The sequence below is a fragment of the Mesoplodon mirus genome, assembly GCF_964341445.2.
Source record: "Mesoplodon mirus genome assembly, chromosome: 5".
NCBI lineage: Eukaryota > Metazoa > Chordata > Mammalia > Artiodactyla > Ziphiidae > Mesoplodon > Mesoplodon mirus.
Window position 1 is genome coordinate 108,249,667 of NC_138980.1, and position 24,588 is coordinate 108,274,254.

General features: G+C 36.7%; 1 protein-coding gene across 3 annotated transcripts in view; it reads left to right on the forward strand.

Moving 5' to 3' along the window:
- Positions 1–24,588, forward strand: part of KIAA0825 — a 406,374-nt gene that overhangs the window by 134,515 nt on the left and 247,271 nt on the right. For all 3 annotated transcript variants that reach the window (XM_082623469.1, XM_082623471.1, XM_082623470.1), the window contains exons 12-14: positions 4,555–4,745; positions 7,099–7,281; positions 23,797–23,907. In XM_082623469.1, the coding sequence (XP_082479595.1) occupies positions 4,555–4,745; positions 7,099–7,281; positions 23,797–23,907 (485 nt within the window). The remainder of the gene's footprint in view (positions 1–4,554; positions 4,746–7,098; positions 7,282–23,796; positions 23,908–24,588) is intronic.

Sequence of the window (24,588 nt, forward strand, 5' to 3'; positions counted from 1 at the left end):
AAGGGACCAGTTATAGGTATCCTTGCAGTTTTTTCTTGTTATATATTTCCATCTGTGTTTGATAAATATTTTTTATTAAGCAGCTTTATTCTTTATACTTATTTTTTCCTTCTTATTGTATGTTCTTATGAGTGTGCTTTAAGACCCATCTGATCATTTATAGCTTACCTATTTTCATTTAACCCATGTTTTGAAATCCCAAATTTCTACTGAATTAAAACCTAATGATTCCCAGTGCAACCCAAGCCAGGATCAATTAAAATTATTCATCATCAGGCTTCATTAGTTTCTGTTCCCCTGAATCCCATTGATTATACATAAACCACAACTCTTGAAATCCCTTGAAGTTGACTTCAGGGTGGGGTGAAACATTATATCTATGGAGTATTGAGAAAAACGGAGTGGAGTTTTATTAAGTGAAGTCACTCCTGTCACCTTCCTGGCACTGAAGGTTCCAGTGGCTCCATTTATGCCTGAGTTATTATCATAATAAATGTTGTCACAACAGAGAGGAGCAGCTTAGAAGCTTTTTAAAAGGGCTTTCCACGTTTTCTAAGACGATTTCATGGGTCTTAGAAAGGGTGTCCTTTAGAGGCCCTTCCCAGATACATTTTCTTTTTGCAAGAGCATCCATATAGGGTTTTCCAAACCTGACATACTTCAAACAGCAGTGAGCAGAAAGAAAAAGGGAAAGTGGTATGATGCAGCTGGTATCCCGAGATAAGAATAAAAATATCGGTCTTCCCCTCTCCTGGCAGCATCCCAGCTCCCTTATGTGCCTTGAGGTAAACAGAGAGGTTGAAAATGAATCCATCTCATGTTTCAAACTATTTCAATGTGTCAGTGTACTAATGAGCAATTTTGTATAATGTTTCCTTTGAAGAACAGGTCTCTCACTATATGTCCAACATAGGGGTATTATGTTTTCTCTTATGCAAACTGGGAAGTAGAAGAGTTGTACGGTATAAATAATAAGTAGATGCATTGAGAACCTGTTATTGAAGTTACCAAGTATTAAAAAAAAAACAAATTACCATATAACATACAGCTCTTAGATCTTATGACAAGAGTTTAGCTTCTAAGACAGAAGTAACGAGATAGCTACCCTGTGATTACGTGGTACTGTAGCTTCCATACACTTACTTACATGGTCAATTGTTACAACTTAATTGCAGTTAGTGGTTGTTATTTATGCTCAGAAAAATAAAGTGATACTGCTTTTCTATTCACCCAAACTAAGAACCTTCTAAAAATAACACAGATGCTAAGTTGTTTTGACAACTGGAGTCCCTGACATGGTTTTATCCCGTTTACTATACCCCTCTCTCCTCCGCTCCCCCATTATTCCAATTGATTTGTGAAACAGGACTAGTATGTTTTTGGCAGGGCTGTTTTGAGAGGAGAGGAGATGAAATCTGCCTGACTGGAGGGGAAGGGTAGGATAGAGATCTCAGGGGAACCTATCGCCATGTGCAGAGAGTAGTAAAGAAATAGTGAAAAAATTTATAAAGGTATGGAGCAATATTTTCTCACATTTTGTGATATCAAGTGAGCCCTAGATACATCATTTCCATTTTCTAAACTGTCAGATTGAGAGAGCCAAAGAGTTCAGTATCTTTCTGATGAGGTGCTGGTCAGATGGCACAGTGGGTGTTCAAATTACATGTTTAAAATTAAGCTTTTAGTATAGTTGACATCTGCTCAATTTTAGCAACTTGTGTTTTCTAATAGAGAATAAAGAATTGTCTGTTCAAAGATAATATTGAGTGGCTTATATAATAAAGCCCAGCTGCTTGTTTCCTGATATATAATCTAAATAAAAGCTCACATCTGTTTACCTTATAGTGGCTCTACAAAAATAACAGATGTTTACTAGCAGAATACTTTTGAAATGACAACAAAGAGGGAAACAGTTCAGAAAAATAAATGAATCACATTTAGTTTAATGAAAGCCCTTGCATACATTGAACTTATACACATTTTGAAGAAAATTGTGAGAAAGGTGACCAGCTTGGAATGTCTTTAAGTAAACATGAAGTTTATATTTTTATTTATTTATTTTTATTTTATTATTGTTATTTTTTGCGGTACGCGGGCCTCTCACTGTTGTGTCCTCTACCGTTGCGGAGCACAGGCTCCGGACGCGCAGGCTCAGCGGCCATGGCTCACGGGCCCAGCAGCTCCGCGGCACGTGGGATCCTCCTGCACCGGGGCACGAACCTGTGTCCCCTGCATCGGCAGGCGGACTCTCAACCACACCAGGGAAGCCCGAAGTTTATATTTTTAAAAGTCTTAAAAATAAGTATATTTTACTTTAGGAGAAGAAATCTGTGTGCCTAAAGTTATTTTTATTTTCTCATTTATTGCTAAAAGGTGGCTACTAAGGAAATTGGTTTTTTATATTTTGAAAAATATGAGAAATCATGTTGGCCATGTTATTATAGGCACTCACCATTGCCACGGAGAAAGTGTAAATCATTCAGGCCAGTTATGACGGGTTGGGTTGGTTTTGCTTTAATTAACACACAACACAGAAAGTAATAAAGAAAATCAAGCATTAAAATTACTTTCTTACTTGAGGAAATTTTTAAATCACTCTTTATCACAGAACACACAACAAAGAAAATATAAGAAACTATAATTTAACACACAACACAGAAAGTAATAAAGAAAATCAAGCATTAAAATTACTTTCTTACTTGAGGAAATTTTTAAATCACTCTTTATCACAGAACACACAACAAAGAAAATATAAGAAACTATAATTTTGCGACTTCTGCATTAATTTTGTAATTCTTTTTTTTTCTTAAACAGTTTTCATGTACATCTAGTCAGGAAATCAGAAGTGGTCAAGGTCCCCACCAGTTTGAACTTGAGTCTTTGACAGTTTGATATCCAAGTTTCCCACCCAAGGAGAATAATTCTACTCATTTATAAACTCCATTTGAAAGTCAATAGATAATAACTATAGATTGTTATTATTACAGTAACTACAAAAGATTTTACTAATCAAAGAAATTACCAGGAGAATGATATGTAAGGAGTATCCACATAAGATATGATCAACTTTAGGTATAGGAGAACAGCAGACTTTTTTTTAAGATGACATTTGTTTGGGCTTCCCTGGTGGCACAGTGGTTAAGAGTCCGCCTGCCAGTGCAAGGGACATGGGTTCGAGCCCTGGTCCGGGAAGATCCCACATGCTGCAGAGCAACTAAGCCCCTGCGCCACAACTACTGTGCCTGTGCTCTAGAGCCCGCGAGCCACAACTACTGAAGCCCATGCGCCTAGAGCCTATGCTCTGCAACAAGTGAAGCCACTGCAATGAGAAGCCCGGGCACCGCAATGAAGAGTAGCCCCTGCTCCCTGCAACTAGAGAAAGCCCGCGCGCAGCAACAAAGACCCAATGCAGCCAAAAATAAATAAAATAAAATAAATTTATATAAAAAAAGAATGAAAACTAAAACTATCCTTAAAAAAAAGATGACATTTGTTTGAGAGATATAAGTAGTGGGCGAAGCAGAAATTTTAAGTCCAAGAGGATTACTTAGAGATAAATTGGAAGTTTTTCTCGTTTAACTTTTGATACAGTAACATATAATCAGGATAGTGTTTGAAGAACACATTCTTCAAACTTCAAATAATCTATTTCAAATAATCTTTTACTCTGGTCTGAAGAATATGAGGAAATTAATAACATACCTCCCTGAGAGCATGTTAACTAATTAAGGGTTGTAATTCACTTGAGGCTACCTTCTCATTTCTGCCTGTTTTCCTTGTCTTTGGCTGCTGTTGGGTCTCACTCTGTGGTCAGGGAAATTGTCACAGAGAAGAGGTCTGTAGCGGGGTAGAAAGGAATGAAAATCTGGCCCTTTGGAAGAATAAAGTACTGTAAAAATACTAAAAAATGATGATAACATATGCCTAGACTTTACAAAATCTTGCAAAAATCAGACTATCTTACTGTTTCTAGTATTGTTAAAACTCCATGGATGAAATAGCCTAATACAATCTTCGATAGTTACCCACCCCCTTTGTTTTCATGCATGTTGATAAATATATAGTATGTAAGTTTATTTTTGCTTCTGTCATTTCATTGCAATGTGAAATCTAAAACACTTATAAAATGATCTCAGTGATGCTAATAATCCCAGAAAAATATACATCCATAAACAATTTAAATTAATAAATTTTAATTTTTGAAGAATTGGCCCAGTATCTTAAACTAGCATGACTTTGGTTAGCAGCTATAAAGACAATTATTTTAAAGTAAATTTTAAACTCTAGACCAGGAGTAGGTAAATCAAGGCTATGCTAGGTTAAATGCTTGTGGTCTGGATTTGCATGAGAATGTCTGGTCTCATAATTGAAATAAAACATATGTTCCTTTGTCAATAAGGATGTTTTACATGTTGTCAAAAATCTTTCTTGGTCATCTAGTGTGTCAAACTCTCCAGCTATTTCCTTTCAGCCTGAACTAATTAGGTTCATAGGAAGCAAACTGATATTTGGGAAGATGTGATTATCTTTTTTAATGTGTGGTGGTTTTGCTAGGGGGAAAGATGCTCCTTCTCGCTCCAGATGTGGCATTATTTCTTCTGGGCGCTTCATCACGATCTCTGGACCATTCTGCCCCCTAAGTTAGGCCAGGAGATTCTAGCAGAAGTGCTGGAGAAATCTTTGGGTCTCCTGGCCTCCAGATATGCTCGGGCCCATCCCAGTTATAAGAGAACTCCACAGATAAGGTAATTGAAGTTGTGAAAACCATTGTTTTTTAAGAAAACTTTTTCTTCATTTGTATAAAGCAGAATATAATTCTGTGTCTCATGACATAGCTCCTTGTATATTTAACACATTTCTAACATCTGAAAGGAAATCATATTCAATTTTCCCGAGATACTTAAGTAGAAATGTGGAACTTGAATCAAAATGACTTTGTTCTTTTTTCTTCTTAAAATTGTATATAAAACCCACTTGTTTCTAAAGAGTGTGAGTCAAGATGTATTACAATCTAGGACATAGATGTCCAAAGGTTAATAAATAAGATAAAGAGAGAAAATTAAGGTCCTGAAATGGAGAAGAAAGCATCAGTGCTGTGATGAAGTAATTTGACTTTGAGATTCTAGGCAACCAGGGGATTTTTGTTTTTTTGTTTTTTTTTAATGACTTTAAATTGTGTAGTTAATCTTCATTAAGGAAACTCTTTTGTCTAATCATTTGTCTCTTAATATAGTCTAATTACTTCTTTCCTCTTTTCCTTTATTTTTTTCCTTTTCTTTTCATTATGTATTACTAAAAGCCAGTTCAACAAAATGTGAAATCACAGAAAATGAGGAGCAGCAGTCACGGGGTCTTAAATTAAAGACTGAATTATAGTCCAATTCTATGGGTTATCTAGGCAATGAATATTACAAAAATGTGCTTACATGACAGCAATGGTCTGTACAAAGTGAAGGCTTTTGTTTTTACAAACATTCTGGCTAATATGATTAAGACCTGCCTTTTAGGTATAAAAAATTTTTTTTTTCAGATATATGTTAGGAGGAACCGAAAGACATCAGAGGCTTTTTTTTTTTTTTCCAGTAGGAATTATTTTTCTGATCAAGCATGCTGCATTTGAAGGGCATTTAGGTCCTGCTACAGTGTTCCATAAGTATGGTATTTTGAACAGGCTGTTTTAAATTACTGACCAAGCATTTTTTTAAAAAAACATTGAACTCTGAAGAATAGACGGAAAATTCCTTTTGAGGGCAAAGAATACCTTCATTCTTTTCCTGATGTAGCTTAAATCACTTTTGACTGTGAGGTGGCAAGCCATTATGAGATGCTTATGAAATCAGATTTACTATTAGCTCATGAAATAGGTAGTATATTTAATTGATTAACTGTACTATAGAGACTTTTGGTTTCTATTTTCTGGGTAGTTACATAAAAATGCCACGCAAAGCTAGAATTATCTCTCCTAGTTTTTAATATGTAAAATAAATAAATAATTTTATTTGAATGGTTAATTCTAAAGCATCGATAGTGAGGAAATCAGATTTCACAGGCATGTGTGTGTTTGTGTGTATATATATATATCTTGGATTTGCAATTGTTTAATTAGCAATTAGAGTGAGTGGATGCAAACTATAATTAAACCTTCCTAAGGGTGATTCTTGATGCTTTTAGAATTCCAGTAGCTTCCAACTGTTGTATAACCAAAACCATATATATGATTTATATATAATATGTTATATATTATTAATGTATGTATACATGTATTATATATAATACATTTGAAGGCAAAATGTCATTTTAAAAGATCCTTAAACTTATTTGTTTCTTATCACTTCAAAACTTTCTTCTATTTCTTCAGCACTGAATTTAAAAGAAAAAAAAGAGGAAATTAACTGAGCTCTGTACAATTTAGTCATATACCAAAATAGTCTTTAAGCAGATCTTTGGAGTGCTGTTAAAACTCAAGAAAGATAGAAACCAAAAAATGAGTTTATGAATAAGAAAAAATATAGCATATTTGCCACAAATTTATTTAATATTGGAAATTTCTGAAACAATAAGCTTTTCCATTTGCACTTCTGGTGTCATTTTTTCTCATCTCCCACTTGCTGGGAGAACATGTTGCCCAATCTTGTGACTTTCTTTTGACACCTTGTACTTGGATGAGGACAATTGTCCTGCTATCAGATTTTTACCTATCATGCATATATGGATAATAGCAAATTTTCTTTTAATCTGACTTTTGCTGAATTTAATTGCTGACTTTGGCTGAAGGAAAGTATCTTGAGATTCTTGAAGAGTATCTTGATAATGCAAAATAAACATTAAAAAAAAAAAAAAAGAAGTACTCCAGAAACACTTCACTACTATAGACTTCACTATCCCTAAAGATAATGAATGGTATTATGGGTCAGCTAACACTTGGAAACTCAAAAGCTATCTTTGATGCTGTCTATCTGTTTTTGATCTCTGATGCTCTGATAGCTAACCAAATATATCTATTCTTACATATTCTTAATATAATAGCTATGGATGATAGTGTATATACCAAGCAGAAAAACGATTTTAACATGATTTTCTACTTTTTCTTTCCAACAGACTTGATGTCACAACAATTTTAATATGCACTGAGAACATGTTATGGTCAGTTTGCACATCTGTACAGAAGCTTTTGAATCCTCATGAGTGTGTAGATGATAAAATTTTAAAAATTCATACCCATTGTAATAATCTCTTCACAACATTAGTCATTTTGACTTCACCACTAACTGAATTATACCAGTAAGTATCAAATATATTTTCTTTTTAGCTATTATGATATATAAAATAATGTGATTTAACAGTTATTTTCATGATACTTACTGAATTGTGTGAAGTAACAAGTAGAAATGTATTTATTTATTTATTTATTTATTTTTGAAATTTATTGAAGTGCGTTTCTGATATGAGGTGAGCCATTTTACAAAACTAACACTAACCAACAGGGGTTTCTTCATTCTCAGAGTAATTTGGTCTTAGAAATGTGGTATATCTCTATTCGTCGATCCTATTCAGTTGATAAGGCTCTAATACAAGCAGGATCATCTCGAGCATCACTATTTGGTTGTTTAAATGATCAAATAATATTAATGGATTGGTTATTTCAGTCATAGCTTGATTACCCTGTGAAAAAATAAATCATATCCAATGGCTTTGTGTGTCTTTTAAAAATATTTTTAAATTTTTAATTTGATATAAAGTGATTTTCTCTAATAAAAAAAAATTTTAGATGATTGTAAAATATTCTCAAGGGACTTCCCTGGTGGTCCAGCGGTTAAGACTCTATGCTTCCACTGCAGGGGGCAGTGTTTTCGATCCCTGGTCAGGGAACTAAGATCCCACATGCTGTGCAATGAGGCCAAAAAAAATAAATAAAATAAAATATTCTCAAATCTGGAAGAGACCTAATGGTTCCATACTTTCAGTTACTCTGCCATAGATTTGCATTTTTAGTATTAGACTTTAGTGACTGAGCTAGTAATGGCAGTCAGTGGAAATAGGAACAAGTAATTACATTTTTTAATGTTGAAATATTTTACTTAGCTAAACAAATAAGATTTAGGGAAATTAAAAAATTTGAACTACTTTTCTGGTTTATTTCATTCAAATTTGTAATATTATAAAAGAGATTAGAGTAAATCTTATAATAAAACGTTAATACAATTTTGTTTAAACCCTTCTCCAAAATAGTCACTTTATCTTGAAAGACTAGATATTGCAAATTCTTAGTTTCTTGGATAGTAAAAATTATACATATTTCTATTTCTTAGGATAAATTAGGTAAAGGATTTGTTTCTGCACTATGCTGGTAAAGGCAATGTATAAATCTTGATTTTCAGTAAATTTTAAGACTTTTGTGTTAGAAATTCTAAGAGTAATTAACAAGTTTGATTTCAATTTCCCTATAATTTTCACCCACTCCTTGACTTTCAACAGACCCATTGTTTACAGATTGCTTCTTCTGGCAACGTTACCATTGAGAACTCATTTTAGAAATGGAGAATTCTTTCAGAAAGGGAAAGAAATAGTGAGATAAATTGCCATAAATTTGGAATTATGTACATAATGGTGCATAATCATAAAAAGCTCAAGGTCTGAAGCCTATAATAAATCCTAGTAAACTAAACTGATTTACCATAGATGAAAAAATTACTATGCTCTTAGTTCAATGGGTCATTTCATCTAAGGGGAAGGCCCTGTGAAAATCAGGAACAAAGTTGACAAATTTCATGGATTGGTCATGGTGAGCAATATTGAATTTCATGGTCTGTCACAGATGAATAGAAAAATTTTAACCCCCCAGTGCATTTGTAAAACAAATAAATTATTATCAAAGATTGCATATTTTAATAGTAATAATATAACACACATTCATTATTGTTAACCTGTGGCTTTTGATACATTTTAAAACAACTATGCAAGTATTCAAATCTCTGTGATTTGTGCATTAGATATTGCACTGTAACCTCATTCAACAAATTTAAATTGCTAATTTCAACCAGGATTGCAGAACATTTTATACCAAGTACTGCCTCTGGTTTTCTTAATATAAAACATAGATAGTGGTATTGCTTTGAAGCATGAACAAAACTCTATACATACTTTAAATTTTTTATTATTTCTCAGATCATAAAAATTTTCACAGATTGTATCCATTCATGTTGATACAAAATTTATTATTGCTTTCCTAAACTGTAAATCTAATCTTTAAAATATAGTTTGCTTTGTATTGACAAAGCAAATCTACAGGGCAGCATGTTCCTCACCAAATAAGAAAAAAAAGTGTGTGTATGTTGCAAGAACCCTATTGACTTACTTATTAGCTTCTTTTCACAGCTAGGATATGAAGTTGTCATATTATTAGTATTTTAGAAAAAAATTGTATCTCTGTCTCACATTTAAAAATTAAACTATATGCTTTGAGGAATTGGTGAAAAGTATCAATCAGCATTGAATTTTTATAAACTATGCCTGACATTTGTTACTCTATGTGATATACCTTTTTTGAAGGTGACTGCCTTTATTCCAAGTAGTTCTGACAGATAAACTGACTGTATTTTCCTTCCTGAGCTTAGCATAGGACTACTAAATCCCAGGGCAGAAATACGATCTTTAAATCTTTTCAGAAAGAATGAAACCTGTTTGCAAAAATGTGTGTTCTTTTTTAACTCTCCTTTGCAGATTTCTGTTAGAATGTTGTAAAAGGAGTACTTTAGGTTTGTCCTCCAGGGAAAGAAACCTGCTGAAACAGAAAAATTTCACCATGTATTTTCCAAAATGTTATCATGTGTAGTTATACTTATCTTCTTCTGTAAAGGCAGTTAAGCTGCACTTTCAGAAGTGTACTTAATACACGTGCACACACATACCCACACAGTGATTTCATGTATTGCATTTTGCTTGTGTAGAATGTTAGTTTTAGTTTGTATATAGCAAATTAAAATTAATTTTTAGAATTTTAGGTAAATGCAATTTAGTTTCAATTCGAGAAATGTTGCCTCCCTAGGCCCTATGACTAAGCACCAGGATTAAACACAAGGGATGCAGCAGTGAAGAAGATGAAATATTCACCCCCAAGTAATTTAGGAAAGTCTGAAAAAAATTTTTTTTTCTTACATCTTTATTGGAGTATAATTGCTTTACAGTGGTGTGTTAGTTTCTGCTTTATAACAAAGTGAATCAGTTATACATATACATATGCTCCCATATCTCTTCCTTCTCACATCTCCCTCCCTCCCACCCTCCCTATACCACTCCTCTAGGTGATCACAGAGCACCAAGGTGATCTCCCTGTGCTAAGCGGCTGCTTCCCACTAGCTATCTATTTTAACTTTGGTAGTGTATATATGTCCATAGCAATCTCTCGCTCTGTCACAGCTTACCCTTCCCCCTCCCCATATCCTCAAGTCCATTCTCTACTAGGTCTCTGTCTTTATTCCTGTCTTACCCCTAGGTTCTTCATGACAATTTTTTTCTTAAATTCCATATATATGTGTTAGCATACGGCATTTGTCTTTCTCTTTCTGACTTCAGTCTGTATGACAGACTCTAGGTCCCTCTACCTCATTACAAATAGCTCAATTTCGTTTCTTTTTATGGCTGAGTAATATTCCATTGTATATATGTGCCACATCTTCTTTATCCATTCATCCGATGATGGACACTTAGGTTGTTTCCATCTCCTGGCTATTGTAAATAGAGCTGCAATGAACTTTTTGGTACATGACTCTTTTTGAATTATGGTTTTCTCAGGGTATATGCCCAGTATTGGGATTGCTGGGTCATATGGTAGTTCTATTTGTAGTTTTTTAAGGAACCTCCATACTGTTCTCCATAGTGGCTGTACCAATTCACATTCCCACCAGCAGTGCAAGAGTGTTCCCTTTTCTCCACACCCTCTCCAGCATTTATTGTTTCTAGATTTTTTGATGATGGCCATTCTGACTGGTGTGAGATGATATCTCATTGTAGTTTTGATTTGCATTTCTCTAATGATTAATGATGTTGAGCATTATTTCATGTGTTTGTTGGCAATCTGTGTATCTTCTTTGGAGAAATGTCTATTTAGGTCTTCTGCCCATTTTTGGATTGGGTTGTTTGTTTTTTTGTTATTGAGCTGCATGAGCTGCTTATAAATTTTGGAGATTAATCCTTTGTCAGTTGCTTCATTTGCAAATATTTTCTCCCATTCTGAGGGTTGTCTTTTGGTCTTGTTTATGGTTTCCTTTGCTGTGCAAAAGCTTTTAAGTTTCATTAGGTCCCATTTGTTTATTTTTGTTTTTATTTCCATTTCCCTAGGAGGGGGGTCAAAAAGGATCTTGCTGTGATTTATGTCATAGAGTGTTCTGCCTATCTTTTCCTCTAAGAGTTTGATAGTGTCTGGCCTTACATTTAGGTCTTTTATCCATTTTGAGCTTATTATTGTGTATGGTGTTAGGGAGTGATCTAATCTCATACTTTTACATGTCCCTGTCCAGTTTTCCCAGCACCACTTATTGAAGAGGCTGTCCTTTCTCCACTGTACATTCTTGCCTCCTTTATCAAAGATAAGGTGACCATATGTGCGTGGGTTTATCTCTGGGCTTTCTATCCTGTTCCATTGATCTATCTTTCTGTTTTTGTGCCACTACCATACTGTCTTGATTACTTTAACTTTGTAGTATAGTCTGAAGTCAGAGAGCCTGATTCCTCCAGCTCCATTTTTCGTTCTCAAGATTGTTTTGGCTATTCGGGGTCTTTTGTGTTTCCATACAAATTGTGAAATTTTACGTTCTAGTTCTGTGAAAAATGCCAGTGGTAGTTTGATAGGGATTGCATTGAATCTGTAGATTGCTTTGGGTAGTAGAGTCATTTTCACAATGTTGATTCTTCCAATCCAAGAACATGGTATATCTCTCCATCTATTTGTATCATCTTTAATTTCTTTCATCAGTGTCTTATAATTTTCTGCATACAGGTCTTTTGTCTCCTTAGGTAGGTTTATTCCTAGATATTTTATTCTTTTTGTTGCAATGGTAAATGGGAGTGTTTTCTTGATTTCACTTTCAGATTTTTCATCATTAGTGTATAGGAATGCCAGATATTTCTGTGCATTAATTTTGTATCCTGCTACTTTACCAAATTCATTGATTAGCTCTAGTAGTTTTCTGGTAACATCTTTAGGTTTCTCTATGTATAGTATCATGTCATCTGCAAACAGTGACAGCTTTACTTCTTCTTTTCCAATTTGGATTCCTTTTATTTCCTTTTCTTCTCTGATTGCTGTGGCTAAAACTTCCAAAACTATGTTGAATAAGAGTGGTGAGAGTGGGCAACCTTGTCTTGTTCCTGATCTTAGTGGAAATGCTTTCAGTTTTTCACCATTAAGGACAATGTTGGCCGTGGGTTTATCATATATGGCCTTTATTAGGTTGAGGAAAGTTCCCTCTATGCCTACTTTCTGCAGGGTTTTTATCATAAATGGGTGTTGAATTTTTTCGAAAGCTTTCTCTGTATCTGTTGAGATGATCATATGGTTTTTGTCCTTCAATTTGTTAATATGGTGTATCACGTTGATCGATTTGCATATATTGAAGAATCCTTGCATTCCTGGAATAAACCCCACTTGATCATGGTGTATGATCCTTTTAATGTGCTCTTGGATTCTGTTTGCTAGTATTTTGTTAAGGATTTTTGCATCTATGTTCATCAGTGATATTGGCCTGTAGTTTTCTTTCTTTGTGATATCCTTGTCTGGTTTTGATATCAGGGTGATGGTGGCCTCGTACAATGAGTTTGGGAGTGTTCCTCCCTCTGCTATATTTTGGAAGAGTTTGAGAAGTATAGGTGTTAGCTCTTCTCTAAATGTTTGATAGAATTCGCCTGTGAAGCCATCTGGTCCTGGGCTTTTGTTTGTTGGAAGATTTTTAATCACAGTTTCAATTTCAGTGCATGTGATTGGTCTGTTCATATTTTCTATTTCTTCCTGATTCAGTCTTGGCAGGTTGTGCATTTCTAAGAATTTGCCCATTTCTTCCACGTTGTCCATTTTATTGGCATAGAGTTGCTTGTAGTAATGTCTCATGATCTTTTGTATTTCTGCAGTGTCATTTGTTACTTCTCCTTTTTCATTTCTAATTCTATTGATTTGAGTCTTCTCCCTTTTTTTCTTGATGAGTCTGGCTAATGGTTTATCAATTTTGTTTATCTTCTCAAAGAACCAGCTTCTAGTTTTATTGATCTTTGCTATCGTTTCCTTCATTTCTTTTTCATTTATTTCTGATCTGATTTTTATGATTTCTTTCCTTCTGCTAACTTTGGGTGTTTTTTATTCTTCTTTCTCTAATTGCTTTAGGTGCAAGGTTAGGTTGTTTATTCGAGATGTTTCTTGTTTCTTGAGGTAGGATTGTATTACTATAAACTTCCCTCTTAGAACTGCTTTTGCTGCATCCCATAGGTTTTGCATCACCGTGTCTCCATTGTCATTTGTTTCTAGGTATTTTTTTATTTCCTCTTTGATTTCTGCTGTGATCACTTCATTATTAAGTAGTGTATTGTTTAGCCTCCATGTGTTTGTATTTTTTACAGATCTTTTTCCTGTAATTGATATCTAGTCTCATAGCATTGTGGTCGGAAAAGATACTTGATACAATTTCAATTTTCTTAAATTTACCCAGGCTTGATTTGTGACCCAAGATATGATCTCTCCTGGAGAATGTTCCATGAGCACTTGAGAAAAATGTGTATTCTGTTGTTTTTGGATGGAATGTCCTATAAATATCAATTAAGTCCATCTTGTTTAATGTGTCATTTAAAGCTTGTGTTTCCTCATTTATTTTCATTTTGATCTGTCCATTGGTGAAAGTGGGGTGTTAAAGTCCCTTACTATGAATGGGTTTCTGTCGATTTCCCCTTTTATGGCTGTTAGTATTTGCCTTATGTATTGAGGTGCTCCTATGTTGGGTGCATAAATATTTATAATTGTTATATCTTCTTCTTGGATCGATCCCTTGACCATTATGTATTGTCCTTCATTGTCTCTTCTAATAGTCTTTATTTTAAAGTCTATTTTGTCTGATATGAGAATTGCTACTCCAGCTTTCTTTTGGTTTCCATTTGCATGGAATATCTTTTTCCATCCCCTTACTTTCAGTCTGTATGTGTCTCTAGGTCTGAAGTGGGTCTCTTGTAGACAGCATATATATGGGTCTTGTTTTTGTATCCATTCAGCCACTCTGTGTCTTTTGGTGGGAGCATTTAATCCATTTACATTTAAGGTAATTATCAATATGTATGTTCCTATTCCCATTTTCTTAATTGTTTTGGGTTCATTATTGTAGGTCTTTTCCTCCTCTTGTGTTTCTTGCCTAGAGAAGTTCCTTTAGCATTTGTTGTAAAGCTGGTTTGGTGGTGCTGAACTCTCTCAGCTTTTGCTTGTCTGTAAACGTTTTAATTTCTCCATCAAATCTGGATGAGATCCTTGCTGGGTAGAGTAATCTTGGTTGCAGGTTTTTCTCCTTCATCACTTTAAATAAGTCCTGCAAGTCCCTTCTGGCTTGCAGAGTTTCTGCTGAAAGATGAGCTGTTAATCTTATGGGGATTCCCTTGTGTGTTATTTGTTGTTTTTGCCTTGCTGCTTCTAATATGTTTTCTTTGTATTTAATTTTTGACACTTTGATTAATATATGTCTTGGCGTATTTCTCCTTGGATTTATCCTGTATGGGACTCTCTGTGCTTCCTGGACTTGATTAACTATTTCCTTTCCCATATTAGGGAAGTTTTCAACTATAATCTCTTCAAATATTTTCTCAGTCCCTTACTTTTTCTCTTCCTCTTCTGGAGCCCCTATAATTCGAATGTTGGTGCGTTTAATGTCCCAGAGGTCTCTAAGACTGTCCTCACTTCTTTTCATTCTCTTTTTCTTTATTCTGCTCTGCAGTAGTTATTTCCACTATTTTATCTTCCAGGTCACTTATCCGTTCTTCTGCCTCAGTTATTCTGCTATTGATCCCATCTAGAGTATTTTTAATTTCATTTATTGTGTTGTTCATCATTGCTTGTTTCATCTTTAGTTCTTCTAGATCCTTGTTAAATGTTTCTTGCATTTTTTCTATTTCCAAGATTTTGGATCATCTTTACTATCATTATTCTGAATTCTTTTTCAGGTAGACTGCCTATTTCCTCTTCATTCGTTAGGTCTGATGGGTTTTTATCTTGCTCCTTCATCTGCTCTGTGTTTTTCTGTCTTCTCATTTTGCTTATCTTACTGTGTTTGGGGTCTCCTTTTTGCAGGCTGCAGGTTCGTAGTTACCATTGTTTTTGGTGTCTGTCCCCAGTGGCTAAAGTTGGTTCAGTGGGTTGTGTAGGCTTCCTGGTGGAGGGGACTAGTGCCTGTGTTCTGGTTGATGAGGCTGGATCTTGTCTTTCTGGTGGGCAGGTCCACATCTGGTGGTGTGTTTTGGGGTGTCTGTGGACTTATTATGATTTTAGGCAGTCTCTCTGCTAATGGGTGGGGTTGTATTCCTGTCTTGCTAGTTGTTTGGCATAGGGTGTCCAGCACTGTAGCTTGCTGGTCGTTGAGTGAAGCTGGGTGCTGGTATTGAGATGGAGATCTCTGGGAGATTTTCGCCATTTGATAATATGTGGAGTCGGGAGGTCTCTTGTGGACCAGTGTCCTGAAGTTGGCTCTCCCACCTCAGAGGCACAGCATTGACTCCTGGCTACAGCACCAAGAGCCTTTCATCCACACGGCTCAGAATAAAAGGGAGAAAATGTGGAAAGAAAGGAAGGAAGGAAGGAAGGAAGGAAGGAAGAAAAGGAAGGAAGGAAGGAAGAAAGGAGGGAGTGAGGGAGGGAGGGAGGGAGGGAGGAAGGAGGGAAGGAAAGAAGGAAAGAAAGAAAGAAGATAAAATAAAATAAAGTAAGATAAAATAAAATAAAGTTATTAAAATAAAAAGTAATTATTAAGAAAAAAAAAAACAAAAACAAAAACGGACGGATAGAACCCTAAGACAAATGCTGGAAGCAAAGCTTTACAGACAAAATCTCACACAGGAGCATATACATACACACTCACAAAAAGAGGAAAAGGGGAAAAAATAATAAATCTTGCTCTCAAAGTCCACCTCCTCAACTTGGGATGATTCGTTGTCTATTCATGTATTCCACAGATGCAGAGTACTTCAAGTTGATTGTGGAGCTTTAATCCGCTGCTTCTGAGGCTGCTGGGAGAGATTTCCCTTTCTCTTCTTTGTTCGCACAGCTCCCGGGGCTTAGCTTTGGATTTGGCCCTGCCTCTGCGTGTAGGTCGCCGGAAGGCGTCGGTTCTTCACTCAGACAGGACGGAGTTAAAGTAGCCGCTGATTTGAGGGCTCCGGTTCACTCAGGCCGGGGGGAGGGAGGGGCACGGATGCGGGGCGTGACTGCGGCGGCAGAGGCCGGCGTGACGTTGCACCAGCCTGAGGCGCGCCGTGCGTTCTCCCGCAGTTGTCCCCGGATCACGGGACCCCGGCAGTGGCGGGCTGCACAGGCTCCCCGGAAGGCGGGTGTGGAGAGCGACCTGTGCTCGCACACAGGTTCTTGGTGGCGGCAGCGGCAGCCTTAGCGTCTCATGCCTGTCTCTGGGGTCCGCGCTTTTAGCCGCAGGTCGCGCCTGTCTCTGGAGCACCTTTAAGCAGCGCTCTTAATTAATCCCCTCTCCTCGCGCACCAGGAAATAAAGAGGGAAGAAAATGTCTCTTGCCTCTTCGGCAGCTCCAGACTTTTCCCCAGACTCCCTCCCGGCTAGCCGTGGTGCACTAACCCCTTCAGGCTGTGTTCACGCCGCCAGTCCTCTCCCTGCGCTCCGACAGAAGCCTGAGCCTCAGCTCCCAGCCCCGCCCGCCCCGGCGGGTGAGCAGACAAGCCTCTTGGGCTGGTGAGTGCTGGTTGGCACCGATCCTCTGTGCGGGAATCTCTCTGCTTTGCCCTCCGCACCCCTGTTGCTGTGCTCTCCTCTTTCCCCCTCCGCCACCCGCAGTCTCCGCCCACGAAGGGGCTTCCTAGTGTGTGGAAACCTTTCCTCCTTCACGGCTCCCTCCCACTGGTGCAGGTCCCGTCCCTATCCTTTTGTCTCTGTTTATTCTTTTTTCTTTTGCCCTACCCAGGTACGTGGGGACTTTCTTGCCTTTTGGGAGGTCTGAGGTCTTCTGCCAGCGTTCAGTAGGTGTTCTGTAGGAGTTGTTCCACGTGTAGATGTATTTCTGGTGTATCTGTGGGGAGGAAGGTGATCGCCACGTTTTACTCTTCCGCCATCTTCCCCTCGTCTTGAAAAAAATTTTAATGTTAAAATTGAATGTTATATCTCCAGAATATTTTGATGTGTTATATAAAAACTAAAAATGGAAATTTTTTGGAAGTTGATTGTCCCCAATGTTACATCATTTAATAACATGGAAGAATGAATTTCAGTACAAGTACCAACATACCAGGCAAAGGTTGGAGTCATCAACAATAGGCCAGAATGTTGATCACTAAGCCAAGGAACAGCAGACCTATCTTTGGGGTTCACTTGTTATCATTCTCATGGCTTTTGAATCACTAAACTCTAAGGTATTTCAGTGCTTTGTCTGTAGTTCAGTTTCAAACAAGTACTAGGTGTTTTAAAGTTATTGTCTTAGCTTTTTTATTTCTTTAATTATATGAAATTATTTCACTGTCCCTCACAAAACAATGTGTTGGACTAAAATTTTGTTTTTCATACTTCAAGAATGTCTGGCACACTCGAAACAGGTAGTTCCTCAAAATGTTAAGCATAGGGATGCTCATGTAAAATGTTGAGCATATGGTCCTATGATGCAGTAATTTTACTCCTAGGTATGTACACAAAAGAAATGTAAACATATGTCCATGTAAAGATTTGTACACAAGTGTTCATAGCAGCATTTTTCATAATAGCACAAAGTGGGAAGAATCCAAATGTCCATCAGCTGGTGAATAGAAAACAATATGTGGCATATACATACAGTAGAATATTATTCAGCCATTAAAAGAAATGGAGTACTGACAGATGCTGCAACAGGGATGAACTTCAAAACCTGCATGCTAAGTGAAGAAAGCCAGACATGTGAGAGCACATATTGTGTGACTCAGTTTAATAGAAACTTCCAGAATAAGCAAATCCACAGAGACAGAGAGTAGATTAGTGGTTGTCAGAGGCTGAGAGGAGGGGAGAATGGATAGTACCTGCTAATGGGTACAGGGTTTCTTCTGAGCCTAATTAAAATGTTATAAAATTAGATAGTGGTGAAAGTTGCACAGCTCTGTGAATATAGTAGGAATCATTTAGTTGTGTACTTAAAATGAGTAAATTTTGTGGTATGTGAATTGTATATCTCAATAAAGCTGTTAAAAAATGAATATAGATTAGATGGAAATAGAAATAAAAGTATGTAAAATGTAAAAAAAAAAAAAAAAAAGGTGTCTGGCAGAATGCAAAATGATCCAGAAAACAGATGTAGTTCTCTTAGCCATTTTGCTTAGATTAAATGACTCCCTTTGTACTCTTCCCTCTAAACATTATTTTTGAGGGAAATCTCTATCAAAAGAAAGAACTAAAATCAAACACCTTTATGTGTGGTCTTAATAAGGTAAAACATTGGTAAACGGCTAGTCGTTAATTTTGGAGAAGACCAGTGTCCTGAATCTCTGACTAGCTGGTTCCTGCCCTGTACTCTGGGTCAAGTCTGGTTCAGTCTCTTCACCATATGTCCTGTTCTCAATCTGCTCCTTGGCTGTGTACCACCCTAGACTGACTTCACAGATGCCCCCAATATTCATCCTCCTTTCTACTAAGCAGGGTCTGACAATACCTTCTATTTATTCACTCTTTTTTTTTTTTAACCAGTATTTACAGTGTACTTTCTATAGGCCAAGCATTGCGCCATTCATTTTCTAACTTCAAATCATCATTTTCTAACCTCAAAGAGTTATTTTCATCATGAGAAACACAAGCCAGGGGCAGGAGAATTGCAGGGAACCGTACTGTACTCCAAGTATCTTACCTTGTGTCTTAAACTTAATGACATTGAGGCAACAACTTATAGTCCCAGGGGTAACACTGCTTTATGAAAGAAAAGCAGTGACTTAGAATTATGTTTAAAATGGTGAAGTAGATTGAATTTGGTTATCTCTGCATATTCATGGTTAGTTGGCTATGATTTTAGGGGCATCAGAAAGGCTCATATGTCCTCAGTTATCTCAAGTATTCCAGTGTTGTCTCAGTAGTTCAGTTTCAAACTAATTCTACTTCTTCTGAAGTTATGGTCTTCTCTTGTTATTTTTATTTATTGCGTACCTCCAATGGGTTCAGCACCATGGTAGCCACAGATGATATAAGACATCTGACCTGACACCTCTGCCCCTGTGGAACTTACATCCTTGGGCTACCTCTATTCCATCCTGGAGATTTATTCCATTAGCATCATATTATGAGACACAGTTCTTCTGGGAGGGCAGCCAAAAGCAGGGTGGCACAAGAGAAGCATATAACCCAGCTAACTCTTTTTAGCATATCAGTTTATCTCACTTTTGACGTACACTGAATTTATTTCATTCTAGCAGCAGCTGGCTACATTAAGCTCAAGGAGTCAATCAATTTTGATAATGAAAAAAGGAAGGAAGGCAACATAATTGTAGATCAGGGACCCAGAAGAGACAGAATCTGGGATAGTGTGCTCAAGTCGGGTGGTGTGATCATCCCAGAGCCAGTATGATGTTAGTAATAGAGAAGGGGCATGATGTTGGAGGAAAGGCAAAGTCAAGGAGTTTCCCCAAATTTCTATTTTTCCCTTTAAGCAAAGCTGTCTTTACAGGCTGCTAATTTGGAAATGTGAAGAAATGTATTCTGCTTCAACCTATGGACAATTACTTATTTTTAAAGGAGTATTCACATTTGCTATATCAAATTTTTTTTATGTCTTGTGGAAAATATAATTCTGTGGCTCATATGATTGTATTTTACTGTCCACTATGAATTATTTAGAGCATCCTCTCTTTTAACTGTATACCAAAACATCATTAGAGGTTATCTAGTAGCTAGATCATCATTTCATTCTCCCATGGAGGCTTGTAGGCCAATTTTCACCCTGTTATACTCTCCATAATAATTAAACTAATTTGGGATCTTGCTGTGGAATTAAATGCTCATACAGATCCCACCCCCTCTGAGACCATAAACATCTGCCATAATATTTCATTATTGCCAAATAACCTTACTATTACCAGTACAACTCTCAGTGGAGGAAAAGAGTTTAGGGACTGGCAGAAATGTTCTGGGAAGTATTGCATTGCCAATGGTTTGTAGTCTAAGAAATTTTGGCACCAAATAACAGTTCCATTATTATTAGATCCTCCATTATTTTTTCTAATCTTGAGAATAAAACTGTACCTAGATGACTGTTTAGACTATTAGGAATTCCATGTCAGTTCTGAGGTTGTTGTAGACCTTCTTAAGAAGTATTTGCAACTGTCGTTATCATACTGATACTACCTTACAGTTGTTGAGCCCTTATTATGTACAAGGCACTTTGCTAAAGGCTTTTATGCATTATCTCAATCATCACACTGACCTTGTGAGGAGATTACTATTATCCCCATCTTACAAATGAGAAAACTGAAGCAAAATTAATTGCCAAACAACATTACACATCTAATTAAGAGCCCACCCAAGATACACACCCAGGCTATCTGGCTCCAGAGGTCCTGCACATACCCAGGCAGGTGCATTTATGATCTTCCATGACCCTCCCCTTGGGTATGGGGCAGGCAGCAAAAAGTGAATGTAAAAGGATCAGAGGTAGAGTTAAGTCCTAAGAAGAAGCAAAGCCAAATAAGGGCATAGCGAGGGATGGAGTGGTGAGAAGGGAAATATTTTAGACAGGGTGGTCAGGGAAGACTTATCAGATAAGGTTTTGAGGTAGAGCCATCTATGGAGCCAGTTGAACATGGCAGAGAGGGCATTCTAGGTAAGGTATTCATTCTTGGAGAAATAAGGTGCCCCCTACCCCCTGCAGATAACTGGACAAATGGGGATTTATGCAAAGTGCTCAAAGAGGTAGGTGGAAAAGTAGGCAGAGGCTATGATACCACAGCCTCTAGTTCCTCCTTCTCTCTCATCAAGCCCAGCTCTTGTCCCATCCTTTTCCCCAAATATGTCACTTTCTTTGAGACAGCCTTTTTTTTCCAGACTCCTTAACTGTACCTCCTCTCACATTATACCAGCACCTTCCTCTTCCTAGCTCCCTTGCTAGTGCGTGTCCCTCTCCTGCACCCTCACTCTCTTGGCCTCTCTGTTCAGCCTCTGGAACACTGTTGGCAAAACTCACTCAGCTGTGCTTTTGTACCCTTTGACAATCCTACCCCTTGTCCTGCCTCTGGGTAGCTCCCTCTTTCATCCTTCTTCACTTTGGCCAAACCCTCCACCTTGTCCCATCCCACTATTTGCTAGAAGGCGGCCTTCTCCTTTACTTCTCTGAGAAACCCAGACCTTCATGTATGTACTTTAACTTCTCATCTCCATTCTTAATAATTATCTTGATTCTTACTTACCTTTACATCCTTTGACTTGTGGTCAGTGAGTCTTTTTTCCCAACCACAGCAAATCTTTTAACCTGAGCTCTTGATGACATTTACCTCCTACACCATGGCCTTAGTCTCTGGTTCTTCTCCCCAAGACTCTCTTGTATTAAAAAATATTCCATCTTTATTATTGTGCCTCCCTTCTAAAACAGAGTTTGTGCTCATTGTCTCCACTTTTGCACCTACCATTTACTCAATATACTGCAGCTGCCCTCATCATACTGAACAAACATGGGCTAGGTCATCCATGCACACCCAGTTGCTAACTTTACAATTTTTGTCCCTCCATTCACTTACCTTCTCTGCAGCTTATGACACTATTGGCCATTTCTCTAACCCTAACATCACCTTCTCCTGGCTCTTTGCCTACTTCTCTGATGATTCCTTCTGCTTCATTTGAGTGCTTCTTTTTCTCACCTCACCCTTTAAATGTTTGTGTGTTCCAGAGTTCCATGATTGTCCATCTTTTCATCTTACACTGTTTCTTTGGGTGAATTCACCCATTTCCATGGTTTCACCATTATGCTAGTGACTTACATATCAGTATCATCAATCCAAATGTCTCTTGTATATGCTGGATCAGTAAATCCAAATTCCTACTGGAGTCTGCAACCCCCTCAGCATATCTAGAACTAAGGAAAGCACCTGCAAGTCATCCAGACTTCTCCTCTTACCTTAACCCTTCTGGCTTCTACCTCCTCCCTTTTGCTGCCTCCAACCCCATATCATTAGAGGATGAATATTGTTAATTCTATTGATTTTTTTTATATTTGTCCCATACACACGATCTCTTATGCTTCTTACTTTGGTTTAGGACTTTGTCTTCTTCTGCCTGGTCTACTGAAATATCATCTTCATTATCTCCCTTCCTCCAGCCCTAATCTCCAATCATCTCTCTCACTAGTGCACAAGTGAGTTTCCTAAAATGTAAAATAGCTGAGAAAACTCCTATGCTATAAACTCTTCAGTGATTCCTCATTGCTAATACAAAGTCCAGACTCCTTAGAAAAGTATGTCTTGGTGTCCTGACCTAGCTCATGCCTGCTTCTCTAGTTCACACAGTGGAAGGTATGGGATGGAAATAGGACAGCCTCATTTTGGAGCCTATTTATGGAATTTTGTTCTCTCTGAAATTTAGTGAGGAAATGGCTTTCAAAGAGGAGATGATCTATTAAAATTCTAAAAAATGTCAACATGTATTTAATTAGAAGGTGTTCTACTTGGCTTGACAAACAGTGGAGAGACAGGTCAAATTTGGAAATGTGAGGATACAAGAAGCAGGCTGTAGGATGAAAAGAGTGGGGTGGGTTTTCAGAGTCAAATTGCATTCCACCTATTATTTAAAAGTTGCTATTGCTACTGTACTTCAGATGAAGAGAGATAGCACCACTTCAAACAATTCTATTTCTAAAGTGTTCCCAGTTGTGACTCTTAACTCCATGTAGGCAAATATAGTCTTCTGTTATTATAAAAATTTTATTAGCCAAGGTATCTACTAAAGATTTTATGTAACAAGTCCTTTCTTATTACCTCAAGATTTACTGTTGAATTTGGGCCAACGTAGAAAAACGTTATAGTTACTTCTCCAAAGATAGTTGTAGACCAGATATTCTGGCCAAATTGTTCTAATTTTGAAATCACAGTCGTATATTTTACAGTTAAATTCTTCTTTACCCACCTTCTGTAGGCCCTTAGGAGCATACAAAATTAATTGTAAATTCTCATTAATTGTTTAGTATTTATAAATCACTTTAAAGAGTAAAAAGAGGTACCTTTATGCTAAACATTTTTGCATTAACGAAGGAAAAATGACAGAATATTGACATTTATTGGATTCAGGTTGAGGGAGGGAGACATATGTGGTATTCATTTTACTATTCTTCATACATTTATTTTTGACAAATTTTATAATGGGAATTTTTAAAATTAAATGATAATGGTATTGTCATACCTTCTCAAGTGTAAGGGTTGTTGCAGAGAGGCCTCTGAATCACCTATTAAATTGTAAATACCAAGTGGATGAAGTGGGTGCATTGTCCATTCTAGCACAATATTGTTTTGTGTAAAATCATTAACTTTGAATACTAAGGAAAAATAAGTTTTGATGGTCTTCTTAGTTAATGTTCCCTGTATATTCTGAAATAATGATTTTTATTTCCCTAGGACTTTTCAGCATGGCATGGACGATTCTGGCCCAGATTCCTTAAAGCCATTTTTCAAGCAACCATTACATTGGCTTTCTTGCATATCACATTTCTACCCTTCTTTACTCAGGTGAGAACCTCTAAAAGCTATACCATCTATAATTCTTTGATTCCTTTGAAGTTTAATAGAAACTTTTATCCATGGAGGTAAATACATCTTACAAAAAGCAATTAAAACTTTTGACACTACGCAGGTAAGTAAAGAGTATATTTCTTTCTTTAGCTCAAGAATCCAAGGTAGGCCTCATAATCATTCTACTAACATAGTTTTACTAAAGTAATGGGAAAATGTGAATTTTGGGAATTTAGTTTTATTTTAGCTAATTGCCTAGCCATTTTCAAATTCATCCTTCTTGATCTATGACTGGGAATTTGACAGTTCTCCAGATAATTGTCAAAAAAAAGCAGTAATACGGAATAATTCATGTGACTAACTCAGAGCCTGAGGAAGAAGTTGAGAGAGGAGTAACTTTAAAAACTATGAATAGGGTCTTTCACTTTTATTATTTAATTAATGGCATTTAAACATAAGAAAAATCATTTTAAGCAAGAAATGTACTTCCAGAGTAATTTGATGACATTTTGTGGCATTACGTGGAATGTCAGTTTGATTCTTTGCTGAATATATCATAGGAAAGTACCTTTCCTTGGTATCTGTGAATAAATTATATCATGTATAGAGCATATTGTTAATCCCTACACATTCTTGATTCATCTTAGAAATACACTATTAGTGATTTCACTATCTAAA